Source organism: Rhinolophus ferrumequinum, chromosome 6 (genome assembly GCF_004115265.2).
Source record: "Rhinolophus ferrumequinum isolate MPI-CBG mRhiFer1 chromosome 6, mRhiFer1_v1.p, whole genome shotgun sequence".
NCBI lineage: Eukaryota > Metazoa > Chordata > Mammalia > Chiroptera > Rhinolophidae > Rhinolophus > Rhinolophus ferrumequinum.
Window position 1 is genome coordinate 22,224,364 of NC_046289.1, and position 27,568 is coordinate 22,251,931.

Here is a 27,568-nt window from a genome sequence, read left to right on the forward strand (position 1 = left end):
GTGGGGATTGGTTGGGATAAGTAGGAAATGTCCTACTTCCTCTTCTAAGTCTAGGTTTTACTCTCAGGCTGAATGGAAAGAGACCAGGAAAGTGGGGAGGAAGGGTTAAAGATGAATGGTGCAATGTCTAAAAGGTATCTCTGTGCAAGCTGCTTGCAACTGTTTGGGCTCGTCTTAAACATGAGGAGAGGTCCGAGCTGGAGGAATGATGCAGAGGAAGAGGTGACAATGGAACCAGACATGTTTTCCAAAGCTGTGGCTTTAACCACCATCGTTTCTGCACTGGTGACTGTGATGAGAAGGGACTTCAGATCCCTGTTGCTATGGTTTCGTGAAATGACCTCATCTCCCAGGACAACATTCACCCTTCCCCCTCTGTTCCCACTGGGGACTAGGATAGGAAGAGCAGGGCTCTGGAATGCATACTCTGGCCTCTGGGGACCAAGCTGGCTGTGTGAGGGAGAAGGGGTTCATTTATGGCCAGCAGGAAAGATCTCCCAGATTAGGACTAACGAGCTACTTGGCTCCAGCAGGCTGAGGGTCGACCGTCTGGGAGCCCAGAAGTTTCATCATGACTGCAGGGGCTGCAAGGTTTCCTGTTGGCTGGTTTGGGGCTCCCCTCGCCTTGTCTGCTTCTTCGAAGCTGACAGTGTCGGCTGGGGAGGGCTCCAGCCCCAGCTCCCCGAGGAAAGGAGACCAGGCTTACATATGGTGGCTTCTGCCCACATAGAACTGGAGCTGGAGAGACTTTATTCATTTCAGGGGAAAGTGAGAACAGGAATGAGACAGTGTAAAAGTGAAAGAGGAGGCGCAATACTGATATGAGAAGAAGAGGAAGAACAAAATCTAGTACAACACGCAGCCCAACACAAACTCAAGGGAGTGGCAGTCCGCCATCACCAGGCCTGGGGCCAATCACAACAGGTTTCTTCTCTGATCAGATGTGAATAAAAAAAAAGGGGGGGGTGGACCTGGGGCTCCGGAGCACCAAGATGGGCCGAGAGGGGTCAGTATTCATGGACCTGCAGCTAGCACCACGGCAGCCCCGCCTGACTGGGCAGCCTCCCTGCGCCCACCCTACTACTCTGGAGGCCGCCCTGCCCTTCACTTGGGTTTCCCACTAAGAGCAAGGAGCACAGTGGAGCTCTGACAGCGCTGTCAGTATGCAGCCCGGCTCGAACTTCCCGCACTCAGAGGCCTGGGGATGCCGCTGCAGCTAAGCCAGGAAACCACCCAGGCAGGAGACCCAGGTGCACACAGGGCCCTGGGCAGGCTGTTGTGAGACAGGACCTGTCTCAGAGACAGGAAGTCAAGTCCCAGCTGGAAGGGGTGGGGCGTGAGATGACAGGGTCCGAAAGCAGACATGGCTCCCTCTGGGCTCTTTGCTCCCCAGGACCCTGGGGCTGGGGCTACTGCTCTCCCCACTTTGCCAGGCCCGGGAAGGGTGGGGTGGCTGGGGTGATGGGTGAGGGTGGCTGTGTGTTGACTGTGTGTTGAGGCCATGCCATGGGAAGGAGAGGACTGGCAGGTGGCTGACAGGCTCTCTGCCCCAATTTCCCAGCATTCTGACCTGCACGGAGCACAAGGAACCTGACGCACCTTGACCCCTCCTCAGCCAGCAGCCCCCAGCCCTGGGAGCAGAGGAGGCCACCCTGAAAGCTGGAAGGCAGTCCTGCATCAGGAGGGGCCAGGCCCCTTCCCTCACAGGAAGTGAGATGAGGTGATAAGGAGGATGGTGACTAAGGCCCAGAGCCCCTGCCTCTCTGCCTGCCCAGAAACTCTGCAGCCAGGCCAGCCCCAGGGAGCAGAGCCTGTGTAAACACGCCCAGGAGGGGAGGAGGGGTTGCTACATATGAGAAACAGTTCAAAATAAATGAAAAAGCACCGCTGTGTCCTGTGGTGGTCTCCACAGCCCCAAGGTCTCAGGCAGGAAGGGGGAGTGCTTGGGGATTTTCAGTTTGGGGTGACCAGCTCCTTCCCTCAGACAGCAATAGGGGCTGGGACTTCATTCCGATTCCTTCTCCCCAGAGATACCTGGGGAAGGAACCTGTGGGTTGGAGCATCCTTCTAGGCTCCTGTACCAGGAGCAGCTTCCCCATGTTAGCCTGACCCACGCTCCCAGCTCCCTCTTACATCTCTTCCCCGAAAGCCGAATGGGGCAACTTCCCTACTGATGAGAGGCCTGCATGAGGCACCCACATCCAGACCCACAAAAGGCCTCCTGTCTCCCCAGAATGAGCCATCTCTGCCTCAGGTAAATGTAGGGACCACCACCCTACTCCCTGAAAACTGGGGTGGGATGGTGCGTCAGGAGTCACAATGGCCCTCGGATTGGCCTGGCTGGGGACAGGTTAAGTACGTCCCCAGGGCCCAGTGACTCGTGAGGACCCAAGGGACGGACCAGCTGGCCTCCCTAGGGGGCCTGGTTCTGGGCCAAGAGCTGCCGGTTTGAAGAGCAGCCAGCGCTGGTGGCTTCCCGACGGGCACTTGGTCAGCAAAGGCATCCTGTCTCCCTCCCTCCTGTTTTCTTTGCTTCCCAGGCACCATCCTTCTCCCTGGCAGGCTGAGAACTGCACTCTCCACTCCACCACCTCTGGTGACATGGCAACCGCAGGGGTCTCTGGTATGTTTCTGGTCTGCAGGGAGAGCGAGGAGGAGGAACGTGGGGCCTTCTGGAAGCCTCAGCAGCGAGGCCCCTGCCCTGGCCCAGCCTGCTCTGGGAGCCTTGAACTGTCATACCTCCTACCTCAAAGCATGTCAGTGGGTTTCTTCCCAGCACAAGCTCTCTCCATTGCAGAGATTACAAACTGGCATTCTCTTTCATATTGGCTTTTTAAATTTCCTGAACTGATTGCCAACACTTAAAAACCAGCATACTTCACATAAAAATTCAGAATTCTGGCCTCTGAAAAAATCAGACCATCTGGCACAGTGGGGCCTACACTCAGAACAGCTAAGCAGCAGCAGCTGCTTTAATGGGATATATGCCCCCTTAGTTTGCCACTATCCCCACCCAGCCCTGCAGTCTTCCTTTTAAGCACCTGCCTGGCCCTGTAAGGCATTTGAGTTTACAACTCTGATCCTCCCTCTTCCAGGCTACCAGGCCTTCTGCAGCCTAACCGACAGGTGCCCCTGGCTGAATCATAATCCTCTCAGTAAAAAGAAACCTTAATGGTCCTCTCATCCAGCTACCTTTCCATCACCTGAATCCTCAACAGCTTCCTGACAAGTAGACATCTAGTCTTTGCTTGAATACCTCTAGCAATAGGGAACTCACTACTCCCCAAGGCAGCCTGATTCTAAACTCTCTCCCACATCCTTTTCTCACTTACACCTCCCAATTCTGCTCTGTCCCTCCTCGGGGGCCACACTGCACCCTTGCTCTACACCACCATGCTGCTTAAACTTCCAGAACCTTCCCCTAGCTCCGCCAACCTCTCTCCAGAAACTTTCATTGCCCACCAGGTCTCTCATGCCCGATGGGCAGACTGTGTAGAATCCAGCTGTTCAGGTTCTTCTCTGATGAGCTACGTATGATCATCACTGGAACCCCCAAACCTAAACAGGCTGCTAAACGACGGGAGGTGGGCCTGGAACACAAGCATCCCGGTCTGGGCTTCACTTACCCAGCAAAGGCTGAGGTGATAGAAAAGCGGGAAGAGCAGTGCCCACCCGTGGGGACTGCCAGGGGACAGACCCAGGCCTGAGTGTCCCACCCTAGCCCCAGCCCCAGCCCCAGTTCCCGGACACACCAGCTCTGCTCAACCCCCACAGTATGCTGAGCCCAGTGTAAGTCTGCCCAGTGTAACGGGCAAAGCCCAGCCCCTCTGCAGGGACCCCCAACTTTAGCAACAAGGCAGAGCTGGGCTAAGCAAGACCAGGGAGGGGCCAGGGAAGTCCTCCCCAGTAGTTCTCGCTCCTGGGCTTTCTCACAGCCCCCAGCACAAGGAGTGCCAGCAGGCAGTGTCGTCCACATGGTACCGTCCACAGGGCTGCCAGGGCATGAAGGCTCTCCTGGGCCATGGGCTCCTGCTCTTGGGGCAGATGTGACCTGTGTCAAGCTCCTGATAGAGGCCACACAGATGTCTCCTATGATGCTTCCTACCACGCTTCCCTGTCCCTGGGTCAAGGTGCTGCTAGGGCAGGTGGAAGCGAAGGGACACCTCTACCCCTCTCCCGTCCTGCCCCAAGCCTAGCGGGCAGGGAGATTTCCCATAGGTAGGATGGACCCAAATCCCAGAGAGACGCCAGGGGCAGGGGCACCAGTGGAGCCAGCAACCCCTCCTCACTCAGCCCCGTGGCAGTTAGATCTAAGCACTGGCCTGCCAGCCATTGGCAGATCCATTAGTTTCCAAAATACTGTAAACTTTAGTTGTCAAGTTAAAAACTCCAAGTAAAACACTAACTGCCTCTTGGCCCAAAGTTAGGGAGCTTGGGCCAGTGGGAGGGGCAGCGGCTTGGTGGCTGAGGGGGAACACTCTTCCGGCTGCCCCCGGCCCTGCCCTATCACCAGCCCTTCCTTCCCCACGAGCCGGGCTGGTTCTGGCAGGTGGATCCTGGCCCCCAGAAGTGGGCGAGGCTGGGGTGCTGCCACCCGCCTCACACCCGGATCTGGTACCCGTTGAGGTCTGGCATGGCTTTGGGCTCAGAAGGCTTCTTCTCACCCGAAGGCCTGTAGGGAGGAGAGAGCAGAAGAGGAGAAGGTGAGTCGTCCAGGGAGGTGGGGAAGGAGGGAGCAAGCAGGGGCTGCCCCTGAAGGCTTCCCCCCTTCATTCTCCAAGGTGCCCCACATGCGGCAGTAGTGTCCGAGTGGAAGTGTGTTTCTGGAATCCTGGCCTGCCTGTGCCAACCTGAGGGTGGTCCCTGCAGCTTATAGGCTCCTACTGTTTGCTGCATGTTAGCTCATTTGGCTGTAGTTGGCTATAAAAGCTTAATATGTAAATCTCTGCGAAGGGACTCTGTTCTCTACAAAAAGCCTCCTAGATCAAAGTGAATGATGCTGGATGTTGGAGGCCTGCTTGGTACTCCTGAACCGTATCAGAGAGGTGGCTCCGGAATGACAATGATATTGAAAGCAAGAGCCAGACTGACATGGAGGAGACAAATCAGAGGTGCGGCCTAGCATTTTATTGGGATTGTGGGGACAGAGCCCCAAAAAGCAGTTTCCAGGCTCTCGGCCTCACATAGACAGGTGCTGGCTCAGGTAGTAAATGGCCATCGACTGTGATCAAATGGCCATCAGCTGTGGCTAGTTGGCCGTCAGCTGTAACCAGTGAGCCATTAGCCATGAATATAACTGCCGTGGCTAGGCTAGCAGGAAAAATGGGGGCTAGCAAGAAGATGGTGGCTGAGCCTGCAAGCGGCGCGGTGAGGGTTGAGCATTGTGTGGCTCCTGGTTCCTGTGTCTCCAACCCAGCCGCCAGTGAGAGTATAGTGGTGTGACTCCCCTACCTATGGCTCCGTGGGTGTTCCTTTTTGGCCTCACCATGTCCTGCATTCTTATGTGGGGAGTGGGAGCTGAGACCCTGCAGGCCGCCCTGCGTGACAGGGATGTTTCTTCAATCTAAATATAGGCAAACCCCACAGACTTGTAGGGGCAAAAGTTATGTTTAAAGCCTTCTACCAGCTGTGATGTTCATTCACTTTTCCCAACGATTTTCCTGGAGAACTCACTGTCTGGCAGGGCCAGCCTCTCCTCCCCTCCTTCCCACATAAGCTCGCCTCAGACCTTCTGCATTGGTCTCTAGGTCAGCACCAGGGGCCCAGAGACCATAACCAGTGGGCCAGTGATTGCTGTTTGCTCTAGGGAAATGGGACTGAATTGCTGCTGGGAGGTGTCAACACATAAACACACAAACCCATCACCCCAAATCACTTCCCTTGGGCGGGAGCCAAAGAGAAAGGTGGGAATGAGAAGACTGGGGTGAGAAAAGAAAAGCGGGGATCCAGGAGATGAGAGAAAAGGAAAAGCTGTTTTCCGGCTCCCCGGGCTTGACCCATCACTCACCGCCTTTCGTTGCGGCTGTTCCTGCGGTGGGGGCTGGACTGGCTCCGCTGTGGTGAGGACACATCCTTCTTCCGATCCTTGGTGGGGGAGGGAGGGCCGGTCCCTTTGCCAATCTTGGTAGGGAAGAAGAAACAAAGACTCATTCCAGGGCTGCCCCCAGAGCCTGTCCTGCCCTGTAGGAGCCACAAGTCCCACGGCTTGGGCCCAGAAAGCCAAGTGACTGCTCTAGCCTTGACTCCAGGTCTTCCCAAACCTGTTTTCCAGGCATTAAAGCTGCCAGGGCAGAGGTCCGCAGGAGGGCTGCCCAATCCCAGGTGGCTCCTGAAACCGTGGCTGTGGGAGGAAGTCACTGAGCTTTCCTGATACTGTAAAAGGCTCTCGAGAAAAGGGCCATTTACGCATGCCAGGCTAATGTAGATGTGCCAGCTGGGGAAGCAGCCCATGTCCAGGCCTATCTGGAAGGAACGGTAGGGTAAGGTGCATACATAGCCTCCACCACTCCTATATATCCTGACTTTTGCTGCAGCCCACTTCTGCCCTGGGGGAAGGTGCTGTCACTACATAAGGCCCCGTATTAGGTAGGGGCTGGCAGGGTAGGGTCCCCCAGGGCAGGGCTGTAGGGAGCATCAGTGGATGTGAAAATGCCAAGATCATGGTTGTGGCACCAGGCTGCTTGGTGTCCCAGCACAGCACTGACGGAGCAATGGGGAGGGGCTGAACACCCAAGAGGCACCCCAAGTCCAGTGGTACCCAAGCAGAGGCCAAGAAACTGCCCACTGTAAGGCTCGGGCAAACTGCTCATCAGCTCAGCCCACTTGCTCAGGGGACGGCAGCCCTTCCCCGTCCCACTCACTGAGGGTGGGAAAGAGGGAGAAATAACAACCATCTCTTTGTCTTCCCGTGGTCTGACTTCCTTTTTCTGACCTCTTTCTCGTTTTCTTTTATTGAACTGGTGGTGATGGGGGTGGGAGGGGGGAGAAGGTTAGCGGTGAAGTCAGGGTCTATAGGAGCTATGTGTGCACCTTACCCTACCTTCCTTCCAGGTGGGCCATGATTTCCCGTCCACCTGGAGTGTCTTATTCCTGCCCTTTTCCACGTGTCCAAGGCCTGCCCTACCCAACCCAGCTCACCTGCTGCCTTCTTCCAGAGCCTTCCCTGGCCTGCCTACCTGAGGGGACTGTCTCAACAATACAGACCTTTGAGCAAAGACACTGTTTAAATTTCCCGCCCCTCATTTCCCTTGATCCTCAGGTGACCTCCAACGGGGGTGGGAGGGCTGTGGGGGGTGGTGGCCTTCCCTCAGGAGTGCCCCCCCAGGAGGCGGCAGCCCTCCCATTTCCACACCACGGTGGGGGAATGACGCGCGTGGGCTGGGCGGGCGCCCATCCTACTGACCTTGAGCCGCATGTCACGCGCGTGCCGCTCGAGCTCTTTGCGGAAGTCCTCGCGGCCCAGTTTGTCCACGTCCAGGACCGAGTGCTTCCACTCAATCTGCTCCACGCTGTGCGGGTCGTGGGACACGCACTGGCCCAGCTTCACCTTCTTCAGCACGTGCCAGCAGCGGCTGTAGGCGGCCTCGTAATCCAGCACTAGCTCGCTGAGCGTGCGGAAGGCCGGCGGCTTGTACATCAGGTCCTCACGTCGGCTCATGCCCAGGGCCCCGTAGCGGCCCCCGAAGTTCACCCCCAGCACAATGTGGCGGAAGGAGTTCCCTGAGAAGTAGGTCTTGAAGCTGATGGGGAAGCGTTCCAGGGCGGGCATGCTGTTGGTGAGGTAACTGAGGCGTCAGCAACGCTAAGGAAGCAGCCGGGGAAGGTGCAGGGCGGCCGCAGGGCCAGGACTGGGACGCCCCACCGGCGGGAGAGGCTGTGAGCGGGTCCTGAACGCAGGCACCCAGTCTGCTCACTTCCATATCCTGTCACCCAGCGTTGAGCCTGGCACACAGTAAGTGCTCAATACGCTGTATCTCTAGGGGGCAGGGCTCTCAGTGATTAGTGCTTGCCGCTGTGATGTCCAGCAGGGCTCACAAAACGACAGCGAACGGAACGGTGAGTCCCTCACTCCAAACTGCAGCACTTTCCAGAGTCCTTGTGGCGGAAGGAGGGATGAGAGGCCTGCTGCCTGCCATCCCCACTTCCCCCTCTCCCTTCTGTCAGTCACACCCGGTCCTCCTCACCCCTACATTCTCTCAGACACATTCCCTCACGTTTTCTTTCTCTCTCACACGTGCATTTCTTCACACAATTCCGTTCCCTTTCTTTCTCTCACCATCCCCACCCCACCACACACATCCTGTGATTGCCCTGCAGATAAAACCAAGCTCGTTCCCGTGGCCTTGGAGGCCAGCACCGCCTGGCCCAGCTGCCCACTCCAGCCTCTTACCTGGCTCGCCTCACTTGCTCGACCTCTCCACCCACCTGGATTTCCCACCTGAGGACCTTCTGCACCAGCTCTTCCCTATGACCAGAGTTGTGTTCCCCCACGGCTCTTGCCTGGCTCCTTCTCATGCCCTACGCTTGGCCGTCATCACTGACTTCCCTTTCTAAAGCAAATCTGCTCCACTCTTTCTTTCCTCCATGGCACACTCACCACAATCTGGAATTATTTCACTTATTTCTTTGATTACTTGCTTATTGTCTGTCTCCCCAGCTAGAATGTAGATTTCTAAGAATGGGGACCTTGTCTGTCATGTTCTTTGCTGTATCTCTGGGCCCCAGCTCTGAGGCAGGCACATAATAGTGACTCAATAAAACTCTTCTTGAACAAATGGGTAGAAGGAAATGAACAGGATAAAAGTTTGGAGTAGATACCGTGTACAGACACTGTGCCAAGTGTCCTACATGCACCCATTCATTTAATTGTCCCAGCAACCTTGTGAGACAGGCACTACCACTGTCCCTGTAAGTAAGTGACTGAGGACACAGAGATGAGCCAAGTACAGAATCAGAGAGCAGATGAAGAGGCATGGGAACAAACTCAGTACAGCAGCCACTACGTGTGTTCAGTGACCAAGGGTAGTCCCCTACCCAGATGGTGGGGGACTGTTTTCTTCCTGCTCACGAGCCAGCAGGTAACCCTTGAAAGGCCTCTGAGATGACGTAATCCTGCCTGGACCACCTTCTATGTGTCTGAGGGTAGGGGAGCAGTCTCCTCCCTTTAATGTGGGTGGGAGCCCCACTTTGGTGCGTGACTCCTGAAGCAGAAGGAATGTCGGGTCATGAGGGAGGTGTTGGCAGTGGCCTAAAGTTCTTGGGTTGGACCATAATTAGGACAGAGACCTGGACATAAACACCTGCCTCCCCTCCCTGCCCTAACTGGGGTCTTGCCTGCCCACCTTGCTACCCTGATGGCCCAGCTCTAGGCCCCAGTTCTGCCTTTTGGGTGGGAGTGACTGAGAAACCCTGTTTGCTTTTTTTTAAAAAGGCAGTTCTGTTTCAAAGATTCCCATCTATCATCAGGACAAATCAACATGTCCTGGAAATGCCAACACTTGGGCATTCAACCTGCTTCTCCAGACTGTTTGGTTCTTGGAAATGGCACAGCAGCCTTTGTGAGACAATGTGCCCTGATTTGGGGTTCAGAGAACAGGGTCACTGTGTCCACATGACTCAAAAAAGAGCTTCCCATCCCAGTAAACCCAAAAAGTTAGCAACTGAGGCATGAGGGACTGAGCCCCACCTCAGGCCCCTTCACTTTGGGGCCAAGTTCATGACTGCTGGGAGAGAGAGCTGGGACGGCCCTGAAGCCCATTCAGACCTTTCCTTCCAGGGGAAGCTGGGGCCCAGATGAGCTGAGTGTGTGCCTCCCCGCTCCCAGGCCTCCCAGGGCTGAGGAAGGATACATTCCCAGGATCACCGCTTCCAGGCATTTGATTGGCAGAGCCTCTTTGGTCATTTCCTTGGCCAGGTCCATCAGCCTGGGGGGAAGGGAGGCAGAGACATGAGACAGAGCCTTCAGCCCCTTCCGGTGGGGGAGCGTTAGGAACGGGCAGGTGGGCTAGATGCTAGGACAGACGCCCCTCCTCCCTGCCCAGCTGCCTCAGCTCAGGTCCAGCACCTCCCTCCCCTCCCCCATACCAATCCTGAGCAGAAGGGGGTGGGAGAAGAGGCAGCCACTGAAGACAAGGAGGTCCCTTCTCTTCCCTTTCGCTTCCTCCTCCCACCCCAGGCTCCTGCTCCAAAGACCTCTGGGTGTGGGGAGCATGAATGGGAGCCATGCAGTCCCAGGCAGACACTGGGCTGGGGACCTTCCGTGATGGTGGTGTGGGAGCCAGTGGGTCAGCATGCCAAGGATGCTGGGGACCTTGGCATTGACCTCGTCCCTTCCGGAGCACAGTGGACACCCCTGATCCAACCACGGCTTCTCTGAACAACTTGTAATTCGTTGCAACTGCTCCCCCGCAGCTGGCCAACTGCCTGGGGCCTGGACATGGCATCTCAGGCAGTTAACTGGATGACTCCCCAGCCTGCTCTTGAGCATGGAATTCAGGCCACTTACGACAGCCTATTCCTGGAGCCTGGTTCCTCCCTTCTCACTGAACGCTGCCCCCAGGTCTGAGAATGCAGCCTGGCCACCAGCTTTGCCCAGGGTATTAGATGCCTCCATTTCAATGAGGCTGGAGCTGGGCCTCTGGCACACAGCAGCCACAGGACAACAAGAGCAAAGCTTTCGGGGTGAGGGAGGCTGGAGTCCATCCCAGGGCATAGAAAGGGGGTAATTAAGTATTTAGCTAATAAACCATTTAAAGCATTTTTCGCAAGAAAGCGAGCATGTGTGGAACATGATGTAAAATTCACATTCATTTTTAAAATATGGGGTTTTAAGCCTCTGGACAGCTTGGGGCTGAGCCCCCAGACCCAGCTGTGGCATTCACTCCTCACTTTCCTCTGTTCTCGGGGCTTCTGTGGGAGAAATTGAGCCAGGGGTCTACATGTTACGTGGCGGAATAGGAAGTGAGAGATGCAGTGAAGTCTCTGCCTTCTCCAGTGAGGTCCCTGCTGCTCAGACACTGGACCTTGTACTAAATGGTCAGAAGTCCAGTAAGGCAAATGGGGTGACACACAGATTCCCTACAATGGGGAGTTCACAGGCAGCTGCAAGGAAAGGAGAGAAGGTGCAAGAGCTTTCTCGTGCTAGGCACACCTCTCATTAAAAAAAAGAAAAGGCTTATATACAGACATCCACTTGGGACCACCCCGTTATCACCAAGGCAAACTGGGGGGCTGTCTGTCACCCTCCCGGCTTGGCATGGATGTTGGGGTTTCCTTTTCGTCAAGAAACCCTGGCTATTCATCTCGTGAGAGCTCCCTCTTTATGCCACCCTTAGGGCCTGGAGCACAGTGAGGGAGCTGTGACAGTGCAGTGGGGACACGCCCCTGCCAGCAGGCTCCCTTGGGGAGAGGCCCTGCCTGCCTCACCAGCTTCCACCCAAAGGCCCCCTGAGGGGCCCCAAACTGGTGGGGGGACTGTGCACCTTGGTGCAGAGGGACAGGGCATGTCCGTACTTACCCAGTGAGGGGTCTGCTCTTCTTAATTTCAAAGAATTGGGTCCCTGTGTGATTGTACCTGTGGTGCTGGTTAAGGGCTTTCTGGTCTGGTCTGGAAGAGGTATGCTCCACTCCCCCGACCCATCTCCTAGACCCTAGGGCCCAGCACTCCCAGGGAAGCAGGCTGGGTAAGGACGTCATATAGTGACGCTCGAGAGGCACCTTGGAGAATGCACAAGACCTGATCGTCTGGAGGGGCAAGAAGGGTACTTCTCCCCCATACAGCCCCTCTCTGACCTTTTCTCTCATCCTCTCTGCCTTCCACCCTTGCTCTCCCCTGGCCTTCTCTCCCAGGAAGGGAGTGGTGGAGCAGGCAGCCAGGCCAGCCAGGGCTGGAAAGTGGCTGAACTCTGGACAGCTCTCTGCAGCACTTCATCTTCCAACCAGCTGAGAAGCAATAGAACCTGAGAGGAGAAGGCTGGAGTTGGGGGGGGGGGGGGGCGGGTTCCAGCGCAGCTGCCTCCCCTCTCCAGGCTGAAATTTCCCTATTGGCAAGGGAAGGGTTGAACCAATTTTCAGTAATCAGCCTGGCTTTTTTCTCCGCTCAGGACTTGGTCCTTCCATCTCTGCCTCCCCTGTAGCTCGAAGGGCTGGGGGAGAGAACCCAGGACACAGCTCTGGGCAGGACACAGGGGTGGAGGGGCCCAGAGCAGGGCTACCATGGAATCTGGGACTCAGCAGGTCCAGCTCTTTCCATGTTGGACAACTGGCCTCCTGCCAGGGAAGAAACAGGCGAAGAACTGGGAGGACATTCCCAGATGTGGAGCTACCTTCTGGAACATAAAATCCTTTTTCTCCTCCATCTGCATCCCCTACTCCACTGCCTTTAAAACGACTGGTTTTTAAACTGCCCCCAAGGGAGCTTCCCCTTGCAACCTCTGCTGGGCTGGATGGACAGCAGAGGAGGTCTGGGCCAGTGGACCTCGATTTGGCCACCCACCAGCATTTGCCCCATCACATGGAGGAAGTAGGTGGTGGACAGTGGGTCTGGCATTCACCAAAGTCCTCCGATAACCCAGGCAGACTCAGGCTAGGCTTGCCCGACACAGGTGCGCAGAGAAGCTATGTGATCGGCACCCCTGGAGATGTGAAATGAGGCTGCTGTGCTGATACCTCTCCAGCCCAGTCTGAAAACAAGCCCCACTCAGCTTTTGGACCAGCATGGCAGCCGGATGGTGGCCATGAACCTGGCCCCAGGAGGATACTGCAGCTCCCTGATGTAGCGCTGCACAGCTTCCAGGCGCTCGGGGACAGGTGTGGAGGGCTGGAAGGTAGGCACAGTCGGTAGAGGAATCTGGGGATGCAGAAAGAGCTCTGGTCACTGAGGGAGGCTCACCCTGGAGCTTCCAGCCCATCCCACACCCAGAAGAGACCCCAGAGAAGGCACACCCCGAGGGGGCCTCCACACTTCCCTCCTACCCTGAGCCTTTCTTCTTGGCACCCCTTCCAGAGGCTCCTGTCAGGCCCCCACCATGGTCATTCCTCTCCCTTCTGGCACTTGGCAAAATTCCTAATTTGGAGCTTATGTTGATGTTCCAATTTTGTGTTTCTCTAATAATTTTAGAAAAACACAGGTTTGACTCACTGTTTTGAAATTAAAATATTCATTCATTTCAAAGCTTAGCAAGAATGTCACTATTGGTGTTAAGTACATTTGGTGTGGGGTTCCTTTGGTTCAAGCGCTGGATCAAAATTGGTTTACCTGATGTATCATCCTCTCAGGGCCCAGTGCGGGGTGAACACACCCTCAGGAGAAGGTGTTACCCACCCCCCTATCACGGCACATTGCCTAGGCCTTCCAGCTCTAACCTGAACCATCAAGGAGTAAGTCCATGGTGGCAGGACAGAGGGACGTGCTCTGGGGCAGGTCTTACTGTGGCTCTACCTGCCACGGCCTAGCCACTTTGGAGGGGTTGCCTGGAGGCACAGGAACCTCTCTTCCCTGCCGGCTCCACACCTGTGGATAACCAGGTAACTGTGCAGTCCTCTCCAGCAGAACAGACTTTCCAGTGCCCGCCCATGAAGGGGAGCGGTGGGGAGTCAGGCAGGTACCTCCTGATGGCTGGGAACTGACAGGCCGTGGGCTGTTGGGAGTTCAGAAGGTGCAGAGCCCTGAGGCTGTCCCCTCAACAACCAGCCAGTCTCCAGGAAAAGGGGCCACTGTGCATGTGTGGGTCCTTGGGGCCCAAGCCCCCTCTCTGTCCAGGGGAGCCCGAATCCTGGCAGTTCAGGTGTGGCCGAGGAGGCTGAGAGAAGCATCAGCTAGGGTCCTCTGGGGGTACAGATCACACTTCTTTGGGCAGGAGACCCAGATTTCCAGGGACAAGTCCCACTCCTCTGGGCTCCGCCTTGGCCACTAGCACTGCCAGCTGTGAGGGGGCCTCAGGCTCATCACATAGAGAGGTCCTCCCCACCCCCACATGGAGCCCACCCCGTAGACGGGTGCTGTTGAGAGCAGCCGTCTGGTGGGTAGGGGTGGGTATGAAGGGAAGGGCTAAAGCAGGAGCCCCATGTGAACCTGAAGTAGGGCTGGGGTGGGGGAAGCTCTCCCTGTAGTGAGATGCTGGCTCACGGGGCACAGCCTTTTAAATAACGTGGGTGTAGTGGCTGGGGCTCTGACCCAGAGGTAAGTGACACACAGCGATCACTGCACATTCCTGTCTTGGGTGCTGCTGATGGCCCGGGGGCACAGGCCAGTCTCTGATAGACACCTACTCACTGCAAAGGGCCGGGATACAGGACGGAAGGCCCAGGAGTGACGGCTGTGTGTGAACTTCCTCTCTGCACCTCGCTGGTCCCCTCCTTCCTGTCTGGGCAGTGCCCCACGCTGACAGCTCTGTCTGTCTGTCTGGAAGAAGCTATTTCCCCTTTCGCATCACACGGCTGCCCAAACTGGTGCCATCCCTTATAGTCACCAGGGGGATAAAAACCCCAGGATTGGAGGGGAGGGGTTCCTTCTTTCTGCCTGACCACCCTGTGCCAAATGGGCCCCGGAACTCTCTGAGGGCCTGTGTGAGGAGATGGGGTGGGGGTGGCAGAGAAATTCCTTTGCAATTCACCACAAACAGCATGGCACCTGACCTCAGGTGGAAGGTCCCTGAGAGGCAGGCAGGTTATCGCCACTTCTCAGATGAAGGCATCCAGTGATTTCCAGGAGCTTTGGCTACACACTGTAAGTGCACCCTCCCTGGGTCACTGCAAACAAGGCGCAAGCTGCAGTTCCAAGGTCCTCTGCCTAAAGTCACCACAGCCAGCCCTGGGCCAGCGCCAGGCAGCACCTACGAGGGCATCCCCTGCCATCCAGAGGGAGGACCCAGGAACTGACTGTTGTGGGAAAAGGAAAAGACTCCAAAAGAGTCAGAAAAGACCTAGGATTCCCGAGGAGGCCTCAGAGGCCACCATCACTGAGCCCGAGCTGGCAGGAGCTGTCCGGCCAGCTCCATGACCCATGCTAGCTCCTGGTAACTACTGCAGACAGCACCAAGACTGCTCTTCTGAATGTTCGTGCAAGTATACACCCATTCACTCCACCAAGTAAGTTTCTGTACGCCTGAATGACCAGGCTCATTTAGGACTGGTAGCCTGGATTTGCCCTGACCTCTACCCCCAAGCCAGAAAATGCTTCCTCACTGGCCAAGGCTGGGGTACAGTGGGGGTAGGAGGCTACCCAGACCTCTTTAGGGACAACTCCTCCTCTACTGCCAAGGCCAAGCGTGATCCTTGCTCCAGGAACTCCTCAAGTCCTGAGTTCTATTCAGACTTTCTCCCTGCTGGATTCCATTTGAGTCCAGTGCACGAAGGCGGCTTGGGGAAGGAGGGACAGCCTGCAGCTGCATGTGTGGACAAGCCTGGAGGTTGAAAGAGGCAGCTCCAGAACCAGGCCCCCACTATCTACATCCCAGCCCTGCCGTTCCCTGTCTGGCATCAAGCTCCTCCATGTCTCTGTGCCTCAGACACCTCATTTGTCAAACGAGCACCATAACAGAACCAACCTCACAGCATAAGTGAGACACTCATGTCAAGGCCTTAGAACAGGATCAGGCACACAGCAAAGTACAGCTACTGGTCACTGTCACCCCAGTGTGTGCCAAAGCTACCGGGCAGCACAGGCTGATCCCCATGTCCCAATTCGTATTCTGCAGGAGCTCTGTGGCCAGTGCCACAGTCAGAAGACCTTGAGCAGCTGCGTCTGGAATAAGTGGCCACTGACTGAGCTTTTAAAAGTGGCGGCAGCTTGGACCATCAGGGTGAGAGTCTTACGAAGGAGCACAAACTGTTCCTAGGTCTGGGATCCTTTTAGAAATGGCTGTCCTTTAACATACTGGTTCCATCCTTCTAAAGGACATTTCTCCAAAGCTCCGTGGGGTGGCTGTACCCTCAGTCCTTGCTCTATGGGTACGAATTACACACCCAACTGTTTCACATGCATTTACTTCATCAATTCCTCCCAACATCCTTGGAAATGGGTATTGTTATTATCTCCATTTTACACTTGAGGAAACTGAGGCACAAGGACGTTGCATACCTTCCTTACATAAGCCATCAAGGGAAAACCAAGATTTGAACACGGTGGATCTGACTGCAGAGCTCTCTTTTTATCCCATGACACTGCAGGGATCCCAGACTCAACTACCTGCAGGGGCCACGCAGCTGCCATACGTGGGCAAAGCAGGCTGGGAGTGAGTGGTGGAGACTGGGGGAGGGGGAACCCTCTTCAGCTCCAGCTGTCACTGCCATGTGGATTCACAGATTCTCTGTTCCCAGATCTCATTTTTCTGAAAAGATGCCAAAAATCTGGATCCTTATGTAAAATCTCCCAATTTTAAATTGTGGCTCAAGTGGTCTTCTAAAACATTGTGCCATACCAACAAAACACCTCTTGGGCCCCCCATGCTGTGGCCTACAGAAAGAATGCGTCTGTGCCAGATCCAAGGGCTTGGCTACTTGGGGAGGGGTCAGCCCCGTGGTCAGTCCACTCGGCTGCTGATACCCTGGGATACAACCATTGCTGCCTCTCAGACTCTAGGGCTGCGTTCTGCTCCTGGCCAAGGTCAAGGAGGAACCCCACACAGACTTGGGCAGGTTTTCTATGGGCAACATCGGCCCTGTGGTTTGAGAAGGGAAAGGTTTGAATGTTCCCAATCCTCTCACAAAATTCTTTCCATACTACCATAGTCCTGTCAGTCATGACACCACCCCACCCCCCACCCCCACCAACGGTAGCTTCGTTTCTTCATCGGTGTCTTTCCTATAAACGAAGGTTGAGGATGACATTACAGACCAGTTGCTAATGAGCTTATTTATTTATTTGTCTCTAGGAATGGTGACAGTCCTATAGGCAACCATTCCCACTCTTCCACAGCCGGATTTAGACATAAGCAAGATGGCTAGAGAGCCACCTGCTACACACCAACGTGCTCATGTGGGAGAAGTGTGTGGCTCTGGCCTCATGGGCACAAATGCCCTGCGTGAAATCGACCTTTCCCTCCTGATAAAGACGAGAAAAAGGTAATGAACCTCCAATTACCACTATTGGTTTGAGGCTTTAATTTGTCAAGTGCTTTAACATAGCCTCTCATTTAATCTTCACCACAATCAACCCACATGACATGTGAGAAACGCTGGCTCAAACAAGTTGAACGGCCTGATTAAGGTGCTATAGGTAGGAGGGCAGTATGGCCCGATGGTGATAGCCTTTGACTCAATACTTTCTCTTCCAGGAATCTACCCCAAGGAGATAACCAGAGATGGAACCCCAAATTTACATTTTAGAATGTTCACGCCAGTGTTCATTTTAAGAATGAATTATTGGAAACAATGTCCAACCATAGCAGATGAGCTAAATAAATTCTAAGTTAGTACAGAGGGCAACTGTGTAGCCCTTTAAAATCAATCCTCATTTTATTTCCCCTGGAAACATTAGGCAGTTGCTCAGCCTTTAAGCTCTGCATTCCTGTTTCCCAGAAGACAATTTCGGATGGCTCTACCAATAACTTGGTAAAAACAAAGCAGGCCCCTTGTCTCTGTCTAATCCACATGAACTGCCACTCTCCTTGGTCCCCTTCCTTCTCACCTGAGCAGTCGGGACTAAGCACTGGGCTCTGACCTCTGTCCAAAGGGGTTTTCTTTGGGCATTTCAGGCCTCTGCATTTGGGAGTGCTTCTTTAGTTAACCATAAATGTTATAGGGAAAAAAAAAATCGGACTGGCATTTCCACATAGCACTGTACACACAGAAAGTCTCAAGCACCCTTTCATTGAGCAAACACATATTAAGTGCCTGTTCTGTGCCAGGCACACAGGAGGCTTTGGAAAGACAAAGACGAATGAGACACAGCCTCAGCCCGCACGGATGACACAACTGAAGACAGCCGTCATGGAGGACTTCCAGCAGTGCACAGAAAACTTATTTAACTTTACCCTTCTCCATAGGCCCTTTCTAACTGCCCTGATCTAGTGTCCAACAGAGCAGAGGACCTGGAACTCGAAGACTGGAGATTGGGCCTCTGCTCTGCCCCTTATCTGGCTGTGGGACCCTGAGTTCCGACTTCAGGTTTCACCTTTGCCATCTGGAAAATGGGCCCCCAAACTGCACTTCACAAGGCTGCTGGAGAATTCAGTGAGATAACGCATGAAAATATTTTCTCAACACACGAAGCCCTGTGCCCTCCTTAGTCATTCATTATCTCTTCGCCCAGTTCTCTACCTTAGCAAGTAAGATGTCAAGCCACATTAATATACTTGTTAGTTAATCTGCTGCACTGCCCACAAAACATAGGCATTTCAAAAAAAAAGTTGGAGGGCCTGGGAACAGAGCATGTGGACCTCACAGAACCACCTCCATGGCAGTTGAGACAAAGTTCTTCTGGACAAAGACAACCTATCTGTATTTTAAAAATCTTACCATGCCAGTGGTCACCGACCTCACCAAGGAAAGTGTGGCTTTGTTCTCCCAGCCCCAAGGTCATGAAAACCCTAGATCCCCAACTCCACAACACAAACACACCCCTCACCTTGGGCAGGTCCGTGGCCCCACGGATCCGCTGGGCCACCTTCTCTCCATCGGGGTGGATCTTGGCTACATGCTTCCACATCCTTTCCCAGGTGGCCTCGTTCACAGGCAGCCCACCCCGGTTGACGAAGAAAGGGACGCCTCCCTCTCGCAGGTCCTCGTCGCCATCCTCCTCTGGCTCATCATCTCTCTGGGCTGACGCCCCTTCGCTGGTCTCCAAACGCCTGACTCCAGAGGGGGCGGCAGTGGCAACAGTGGAGGCAGCACTGCTGCCGCCACCACCGACCACTTTCTTCCCCCCTGGCATCCCCACGTCCTTGACGGGGGTGGAAGGATGTATCAGGAGGCAGGGAGAAATACGTGGCTCACGGAAGGTGTGCCACACACCAGCTGCAGAGATAACACGTGGCCAAACGGAGTGCAAGGCGCCTTTAAGAAACCAGGGCGTGGCTCCGGCACAATAAAATACTACTCAAAGAAAAAGAAATCGGTGCCTCAATGTGAAGTTGGGGGGCGGAGGAGGTTGGTGATCTGGGGTTAGTCGTAGAAGCCTTGCTTTTTCTGCTAACGGGATAAAGAGAACACACCCCAACTTGGCAGCCTTCAGAAAGCACCCCCATTTGACAGCGAGAACAATGACGGGCCGCAGGCTGGGTGGGCTTGCTGAGGGAAGAAAAGTCGGAGGGAAACCGAGGCCAGACAGTTCAGACCTGCGGCCACAGAGAGGGTCAAGGCACGGGTGCCCACGCCGACCGGGCTACCCAGACCCCCGTTTTGGACAGAACAAATTCCTCTACAAAATACCGCACGCTCACACCTGCTCGCGCTCCCAGGGGAGACCGAAGCGACTTCAGGCCGCATCAGCTCAGAGCCGGGACCCTCCGACCGGAGAGCGGCGAGGGGACGCGATTTCTTCCCTGCGACGTGTCCGGGAGCCAAGACTCGCAGCTGGAGGGGCGTGGGGAAGGGGCACGCGCTGACGCGCACATTCCACGGCCCGGGCCAACTCCTCGTACAAAGTGGGCTTTGTCTCGGCTCCCTGTTCCCTAGCTCCCGGGAAGCTGCAGCGGAGCCCCCAGAATGGGGAAGGGCGCGGCAGAGAGCGCCAAGGTTCCGCCGGTCCCCAGCCGGGCGCGTCTCAGAGGGCAGAAGGCGGGCACCTAGTGCGGCGCTGCGCCAGCCGAGCCATCGCGGGGCGCGGCCCCCGCTCCGGGATCTGGGGCTCAGCGGGATCACCCCGGGAGGCTCGCAGGGACCAGGCTGAAGTCACCGGGAGGCGGGCTCCAGCTGCCGGGTCGCCGCCCTGCACTGGCTGCAGCATGGGCGGTGGCGCGGCAGGGGCAGGCGAAGGATGCTCTGCAGCCGTGAGCTAGGGATCCTGCGGCCCCGCTAAGGGAGTGGAGGAAGGATCGGCGGGGCGGGGACGGGAAGTCCCGGGGGCTCGCGCAGCCCCGGCCCGCGGACGAAGCTGGATGCAAGTGACAAAGCCTCGGCGAGCGCTAGCTGCGCTAGTCCCGGGAGAGCATCCCGCAGAGCCAGGAGAACACGCACAGGTCGCCGCTCCGCGGCTAGGCAAAGCTCGAGCCGCCACAGTCCGGGTCGCCCCAGGGCCCGGCTGCCGTGGGCCGCAATCCCTGCCCGCCCGCCGCCCACCCGGCTGGGCTCCAGTCCGCGCCGCGCATGCGCTCGGTCCCCCCCTTAAAGGGCCAGCGCGTTCCCGCCCGGTCCTCCGCCTGTCGCGGCCATCCCTCCGCTCCAAGTTACGTCTAGGATGGAGGGGGGCGTTCACTCCTCTCTCACCCTTCTCTCCCGGCACCGTGAAGCTGCTGCAAAGCTGCGGAGGAAGTTTACAACGAGCCAAACGGTGCGCAGACTCCAGGGAGATTCCGGGCTCGGAAGGGCCGCGGTCGGGAATTTCGTAAGGGGAGCACCTCGCAGGGACCCTCAGCGAGAGCATGGCCTGGAAGACCGGGGTTCTAGACTGGATTCAGCGTCGGTTTTCCTGTGGGTCATTTAATAGGTCACTTCCCTCTGTGGGCCTCAGCCCCCCCTTCTGTCAGCCGAGTGAGCATAGAGCCCTCCAGGCGCGCGCGGTCCTTAAAGGTAGAAGTGTGGAGCTTAGGGTCACTGCCTCTGGAAGTGCAAGTGTTGAAAGCCACTCGCTTCCACCCCAAGACCTGCACCAGTGGGAGCAGGATGCTCAGGGTTCGCACTCAATCCGCCTCCCTGGACACGGCTCTGTGCGACCCCGCGCCCCTGGCAGAGGGCAGGCTGCACCCTAGGGTCTTGGGACTGGAACCTATGGGAGTGGGACGCTATGGTTGGCGACGGTCAGCCCGCCCAGAAGAAGGTGAAAGTTCGGCCCATTGTGCGCGGGCCCAGGATGGCGGAGACCCAACGTCCCCTCCCCCTCCTCGGAACTGTAACGCGGAAAAGGCACCAACAGGGAGCATAAACCAGGAACTTCTCTAAACTGAGACAGACAGCCCTGTGTGCTTTAAGACTCCTCCCCTCTCTCCCACCAAGAGTTCGTGTGAATAAGTTTCCTGGGGGTAAATGCAGATTCCTAGGCCCCGGCGGGCAGATTCGGCTTCTTTAGGTCTGTGGTTTCGGAGTTTCTCACCATCCCCTTCTCTGACAAGCTGAGGTTTCCATTTTGGGCTGGGGCTGGGAAGGCCTTGGAGAATTTGAGGTTCTCAGTGGTTCCCCATCTGTTTCTTAAAGTTATCACTGGTGTCCGAACTTTCTCGGTCCCCAGAGCTCCAATAACAACCTCTTGCTGCTTCCATGGTCAGAAACCAAGGATGATCCGTGATAGGATGGGTCACAGGACTTCAAGAAAGCTAGTTAAGAGGGATTCTTATGCTCACTGAGGCGAGAAGACTCCAAGCAGGTAAAAACCAGCAGCAACTGAAACCTGTACATTGTACAGGTGGGGAAACCGAGTCTCAGAGAGGGATTTCCCTAGATCACACAGCTAATAATTTGAACCGAAGTCTTACTTCTTCAGACACTTAGCTTTTACCCTGCACTTTGCCTGAAATGGTTGTGGTAGTTTAAAATCTGTTTGCAAGTTCTTTACCACTTTTCCTTCCGAAAGACAGAGTCTATTTCCCCTCCCCTGGAGCACGCGCTGGACTTAGTGGCTTCTAATGAACAGAATATGGTGGAAGTGATGCAATGTACCCGGTAAGCCTAGGTCATGAAAAAGAGACATTCCTCCTGTCATTTTCTTACTTCCTCAGGACACCCACCGTTAGAACCCAGCCACCGTATTGTGAGGAAGCCTAAGCCACCTCACAATATGGCGACATGGGGTATTCTGGCTGACATCTCCAGCTAGGCTCTCAGGTCACAGCCAGCATCAATCACCAGGTACCGTAGGTGGGGAACTGAGGCAATTCCAGCCCCCAGCCTTTGAATCTTCCAGATGAGGTCCTGAACTTGGAGCAGAGACATGCCAACCTTGCTGTGCCCTGTCTAAATTTCCCACGGAAAATGAGTGATAAAGGATCATTGTTGTTTTAAGTCAGTAAGTTTTGGGGTACTTTGTTATACAGCATTAGATAACTAATCCTGTGGATTTCCTGAAATAACAAACAGTAAGATAGACTTGGGGCATTCATTCAGACAGTAAGTACTTATTGAGCACCTTCAATGTGGCTGGCTCTGTACTAGGCACTGGGGAATAGAGTGATGGATAAGAGGTTTTTTGACCTACTAGACCTATGGTCAGCTAGTGGAGAAGATGGTTAAACATGATTCCAGTAAAGTGCTTTGTCAGAGGCTTAGTACACAAAGCTATGGGAGCTTACCCAGGGCAGCTCCCTGGTTGCTAGGGGAAGAAGAAATGAGTTGAGTTCAAGGCCAGCATGGTCTAGTCTAGAGAGTTTTCTAGGATGTGTTCCCAGAAGTAGGAGCGGGTAAGTGTCAGGCAAGGTGGGACAGGCATGCAAATAGATTAGAAAATAGTGAAACTGGCAAGGGATGTGTCTAACTCAATCACATTTAAGCTGAAAGCCCAGAGAGGATAAGTGTCTTGCCTGGTGTTCCACAGGTCATGAACTGGGCCCAGATACTGGGTTCTGCATCAAACCCTCCCATGATTCCCCAACCCTTATACCGAGAGAACAACACTTCTCACGGGCGCTTGGGTAACTCCTTACTTGGGCTCAAAGCTCTTGTGTTCATTATCTGTCTTCACAAAAACTCTGGACAAAGTTAGAATGAGTAAATTACCATTTTACAGATGAAGAAATGATGCGTAGGGAAGCTAGGCAACTGAAGCCCCTAGTTCAGGAGCTGGCAGATGAGAGCTGAGCTGTTCGGTACAGGTGACTTTAATGGTGAGAGGGGTGACGATGCTGCCCAGCTCCCATTGGCTATCAGTGTTGTTATTGTCACACTCTGGACTCATGTTCTGAAACTAACGCAGTGTTTCGGGACGTCCACATTGGTATTGATCTGCTCCAGTTTTCTATTCTGTGACACTGAAGCTAGATCAAGTTCCCTGAGAGGAGAGTCGCGTTGCCTTAGCTTGGATCCTGGGCCTACCTCTTGGCTGGAGAAGGGCAGGGCAACTTCACTAGCTGACCCCAAAGACTGTAGGCAGTGGGGTCAGGGGGCTGCCCTAAGTAAAAATGGGGTACTGTTAGTAAAAGAGGATGTGGGGGTGCACAGATATAGATGTGTTTATAAAAGGCACACACTCTTATGTCTGCATTGTCAAATATGGCCGCCAGGAGTCATATGTGGCTATTTAATTAACATTAAAACAAATTAAAAATTCAGTTCCTTTCTCACACTATCCACATTTTAAGTTCTCAGTAGCCACATACAACGTATGGCTACAGTATTGAACAGCATAGATTATAGAACATTTCCATCATTTCCATCATTGCAGAAATTTCTATTGGATAGCATTGATTCTTGGAATTCAACTCTCTTCTTTTATCTCATACATTGTGAATATGGAAATAGCAAAGAGATGAGTCAGAATCTTTATTCATTTATTCAACCCACACATCCTAAGTGTCTATTTTGAATCATACATTGTTGTAGGCTCCAGGATGCCTGGGAGGGATCTTAGAGAGTTCCTGTCCGGTGCACCTCACATTAGAATCATCCGGGGAGCTCTTAAAAGTAGTGATACCCGGGCCTCCCCCAGCAGAGATTCTGGTGAAATTGCTTTGGGGTGGGGCTTGCACGCCCATGGGTTGGAAAAGCTCCCAGGTGATGCTGATGTGCAGCTGCGCTTGAGAACCACTGCGATCCGGTCTGACCAGTGAAGTGACTTGCTTCAGATAACCTGAAAACCTAAATCCGCGTGGGTCTGACCTCCACTCTGGGGTTCTCAGGACAAAATCCGAGTTCTCCATGGATTTTGCACCCGTCTGAATCGAATGCAACATCCTTAGAGGAGAATAAGTCTATTCTTCCCGAATCCAAAGGGAATCCAATTCACTAAGAATAAAGTGCCAAAAGAGCTTCTAGTTTTAAATTGTGTCTTTCTCAAGCTGTTCCTGTGTTCCATGCCTGGAACCGCATTATTCAGCCAAGTGGGTGAAGTGCCTATAAACATAGTACCCTTTTCTGAGCACCTAGTATAGGTCAGGCACTTCACATACAGTTGCTTTTAACCCCTCAGAAAACTCTTACAAGGTGAGTGTTGCTGCCACCAGTTTACGGATGAACAAACTGAGATGCAAAGAGGTTAAGGATTATACCTTGCCCGTGTCGGCACAGCTGGGATTCCAACCGTAGAGTTTGTGTTCTTTCCTCTCGGCCACCTTGTGCCTCGCTCTTAGCCGAGAGTGCAGGGCTGCCGGCAGACAGCAGCGTTGTGCTCTAGGTCGCATAGGAAAGAAAGCCCTGTGCAGGGGAGATGCAGCCCTTTGAGTGTCAGGGCAAGCCCTGGAGCGGATGTGACCTGGGCACTGCCCAGTGAGAGTGCTGGGGGCCTGGAGGGAAGGGGGATTCAGGCATGAGACAGCTGAGGGGTTCTTAAGTGGAGTTCTTTTCGTTCAATGGTGTGCCTGGATCCCTTTTATTAAGGGATTTGGAGGAAGCAACTAAGAGCAGTGTTGTACCTGGAGCTGTTAGTTCTTAGACACCTAGCAATTATGATGCATGCTTGGTAGAAGCTTATCTATTCTTGGCCTGGATTCCTGTGGGCTGGCAGAGTGTCTGTGTCGCCATGTATCTTTGCAATCTGAGTCCCCACCTGATACTTCCTGGGCAGCCTGGCCTGGCCTGGGCGGGCTGGGAGAGGGCAGGACTCATTGTGTTTATTCCAGAGAACTTTAACAGTTAAGGAGATAGCTCTACCCTGCCATTCTCTGGGGGCCACCTCCTACAGTAATAGGAGATCGAGGCGTGGAGGAGCAGTAAGGGCTGGGTGTGGAATAGATCAGGGTTTGTCGCTATGGCATTGAGCAGGCCTATGTGGGAGTGAAGCCATGACTGGCCACAGAAAGAGCACGGAATATCACAGATGGGAAGGATCCTTCTTGTCCATGTTTCATTTCACAGATGGGAAACTAAGGCTCAGAGAGGTGATGGGACTTGCTTAAAATTGCACAGCCAGTTAGAGGCAGGGACCACATTTGCACTCAGGTCTCCCTCCTGGCCCAGGGTGCCGTCCCTGATATCTTTTCTAGCAGGGGAGAAGCTGGTAGTAGATGAGCCACTGGAAGCTTTGAAGTGCAAGGGGTAGAAGTGGTCTTCCCCTATTAGTTTCAGGCTGTGGCTGAGCTGTATCAGCGGGTGTGGACAGGGTGTGTATTTAGGAAGGCGCTGTTCAATCTGGTCATGTCCCTCTCATTTTCCAGGCAGATTATACTCATGCAGACTTGCATCCCTCTTATTAGGAAACTGGCGTTTCCTTTGACTTTTATCTCCACGCACAGTAGCAGATGTTTGACTGGTGGCGGGTTATCGAGCCAGTCAGCCAGGAATGGCCAAGCTGCAGTAGTTGCTCCCAAGCAGTGGCCAGGGCTTCTGGCGGTCCCACAAAGAATCACCATGCCAATCTCAGCCTCCCTGTTGAAGGGAAGGGCCCGAGACTTGAAGACAGGGAGAAACAGCCTGAGATGTTGGTGCATCCTGAACACTAATCAAAACCACTTACATTTGTAGGACTCTAGGTCCACGAGGTGGGCTGGGTTTATTTCTGGAGACTTGGCTTCCATGAAAGACTACACTTTAGTTTAATAACAATTTCTGAGTGTCTACTATGTGCCTGGAACAGCCGACAATGCCACAGGCGCTGCAGAGATAAGCAAGACATTACTGAGGCCTCCTGGGCTGTAGCTAGTAAGACATGTCCCTGTAACTTATTTAGAGCACGTGTGCCAACACTCTATGTGCTTTACATAGAGTGTTTTATGTAATCCTTACCATATCCTTGCAAATAGGGATTCTAACTTCCATTTTTCAGATGAGGAGATGGTCTCAGAGAAGCTAAATAACTGTTTCTGGGTCCTAGCCAGTGGATGACTGAGCCAGGATTTAGACCCTGTGCCCTTTCTGCTGTCCCAGGAGGCCACCAGCTACCTACAACACTGGGTAGAGGCAGGCCAGTGCCCCAACACAGGCTCAAACAAGGTGTCTGAAGAGTACACAGGGAAGAGAGATTTGTTTTAATCCAGGCAACAATGTTTGGCTGTAGGCACTATTGATATTTGGGGCCACACAATCTTTGTTGTGGAGTCTGTCCTGTGCACTATAGGACGTTTAGCCGCATCCAGGGGCTCTGCCAACTAGAGGCCAGCAGCAAGGTGACCGCTGTGACAATCAGTTCCCGTTGGGAACCACTGGTTTCAGATACAAAGTGGTCTTCCACCTGGGCCTATGAGGGTCTTGTAGATAAGACAAGGATTTTGGCAATCAAAGAAAGGATGAAGAAAACCATTTGGTTCCTTGACAAAGAACTTCCACTTAATTTTTCCAATCTGGTCTTCCCACGGGCCCTGCGGCTGGTTTATGTCGGCATACAAGGTCAAGGACAACCCACATGAAATTGCCACATGAAATTGCCATGGAACTGTAGTGCCCGCTGGGGGCTTCTCATTGATTGCGAGGTTCCAGCTCCTTCCAGCTCCTTTCTGGCCTATTAGTTCAGTCCCCACTTGATGCCCGTTTTCAGTCTCTGGCCCCTATTCCCTTTCCAGGGGCTTTTTGGGAATCTATTTCATCAGCCACCACCACCAAGTACAAATACCCAGAACTTACTGGGGGAGTGGCTCTGTGTTAAGGGCTAATATTAGAATCATCAACTCATTTAGTCCTCACAGCACCTCTAGAGGAAGGTGTTGTTACCATCCCTATTCTACGGGGGAAATGGGGCCTAGAAGAGGGGAAGCAAGTTCACTCCTCTGCTAAGTGGTAGAGGCAGGATTTGAACCCAGACCTCACTGAGTCTTGTCTCTTAATCACTGTGCTCTACTGCCTCCCAAGGGTGCTTCCCTCTGGTCTTTACATACCCCTGCTGTGAGTTCCCAGTAGAGCAATGGGCAGCAGCTGGCTTGGCAGGGGTGGGGTGCAGTGGGGGGCTGTTAGGGCTGTGGGAGTAAGGAGAAGCTAGAATGCCCTGCCCATCCTATCAGTGGTGTGGAGGAAGGGAAGGCAGTGTTTCTGGCGGATCCTCCCCTGCGAAGGGCAATTATCAGGCTTGTATGGCGTTCTGCTGTCAGGGAGGGCTTCCTGTGAGCAGGGCAGAGCGCCCAGTCAGGCTCCAAGACAAATGGGTGACATATGTGCTCCAGAGCCACACACAATGGGCTTGTTATTTTGCATCTGCCAGCAATGAAACAACACTCTATTATTGCAGGAGGCAGAGAATAAATAAACACAATATTTGGGGCTGGGTTCTGAGGTCATTTTTTTCTTTGTCTTCCTCCCTTCTCTCTGCCGTCATGGCCCCTTTGGGACCATTAGTTCTGAAGCTTGGGGGTTTTAGCTGCTACAGAGTCAGACCAGCAGGTGCAAACAGACCCTAGATGAA

General features: G+C 54.2%; 1 protein-coding gene across 2 annotated transcripts; it reads right to left on the bottom strand.

The window, feature by feature from the left end:
* Nucleotides 1-1,466: 1,466 nt before the first annotated feature.
* Nucleotides 1,467-27,568, bottom strand: VASH1 (vasohibin 1). 2 transcript variants are annotated; one of them, XM_033108255.1, is made up of 8 exons: nt 20,365-27,568; nt 18,566-18,954; nt 12,759-12,847; nt 11,516-11,572; nt 9,849-9,923; nt 7,403-7,784; nt 6,008-6,120; nt 1,467-4,672 (listed from the first exon to the last, which is right to left on the bottom strand). In XM_033108255.1, the coding sequence occupies exons 1-8, from the start codon at nt 20,519-20,521 to the stop codon at nt 4,600-4,602; spliced, it is 1,335 nt and encodes a 444-aa protein (XP_032964146.1). In that variant the 5' UTR covers nt 20,522-27,568; the 3' UTR covers nt 1,467-4,599. The 2 variants fall into 2 exon arrangements, with proteins under 2 accessions (XP_032964146.1, XP_032964147.1); XM_033108256.1 differs by lacking the exon at nt 20,365-27,568 and adding an exon at nt 19,382-20,348.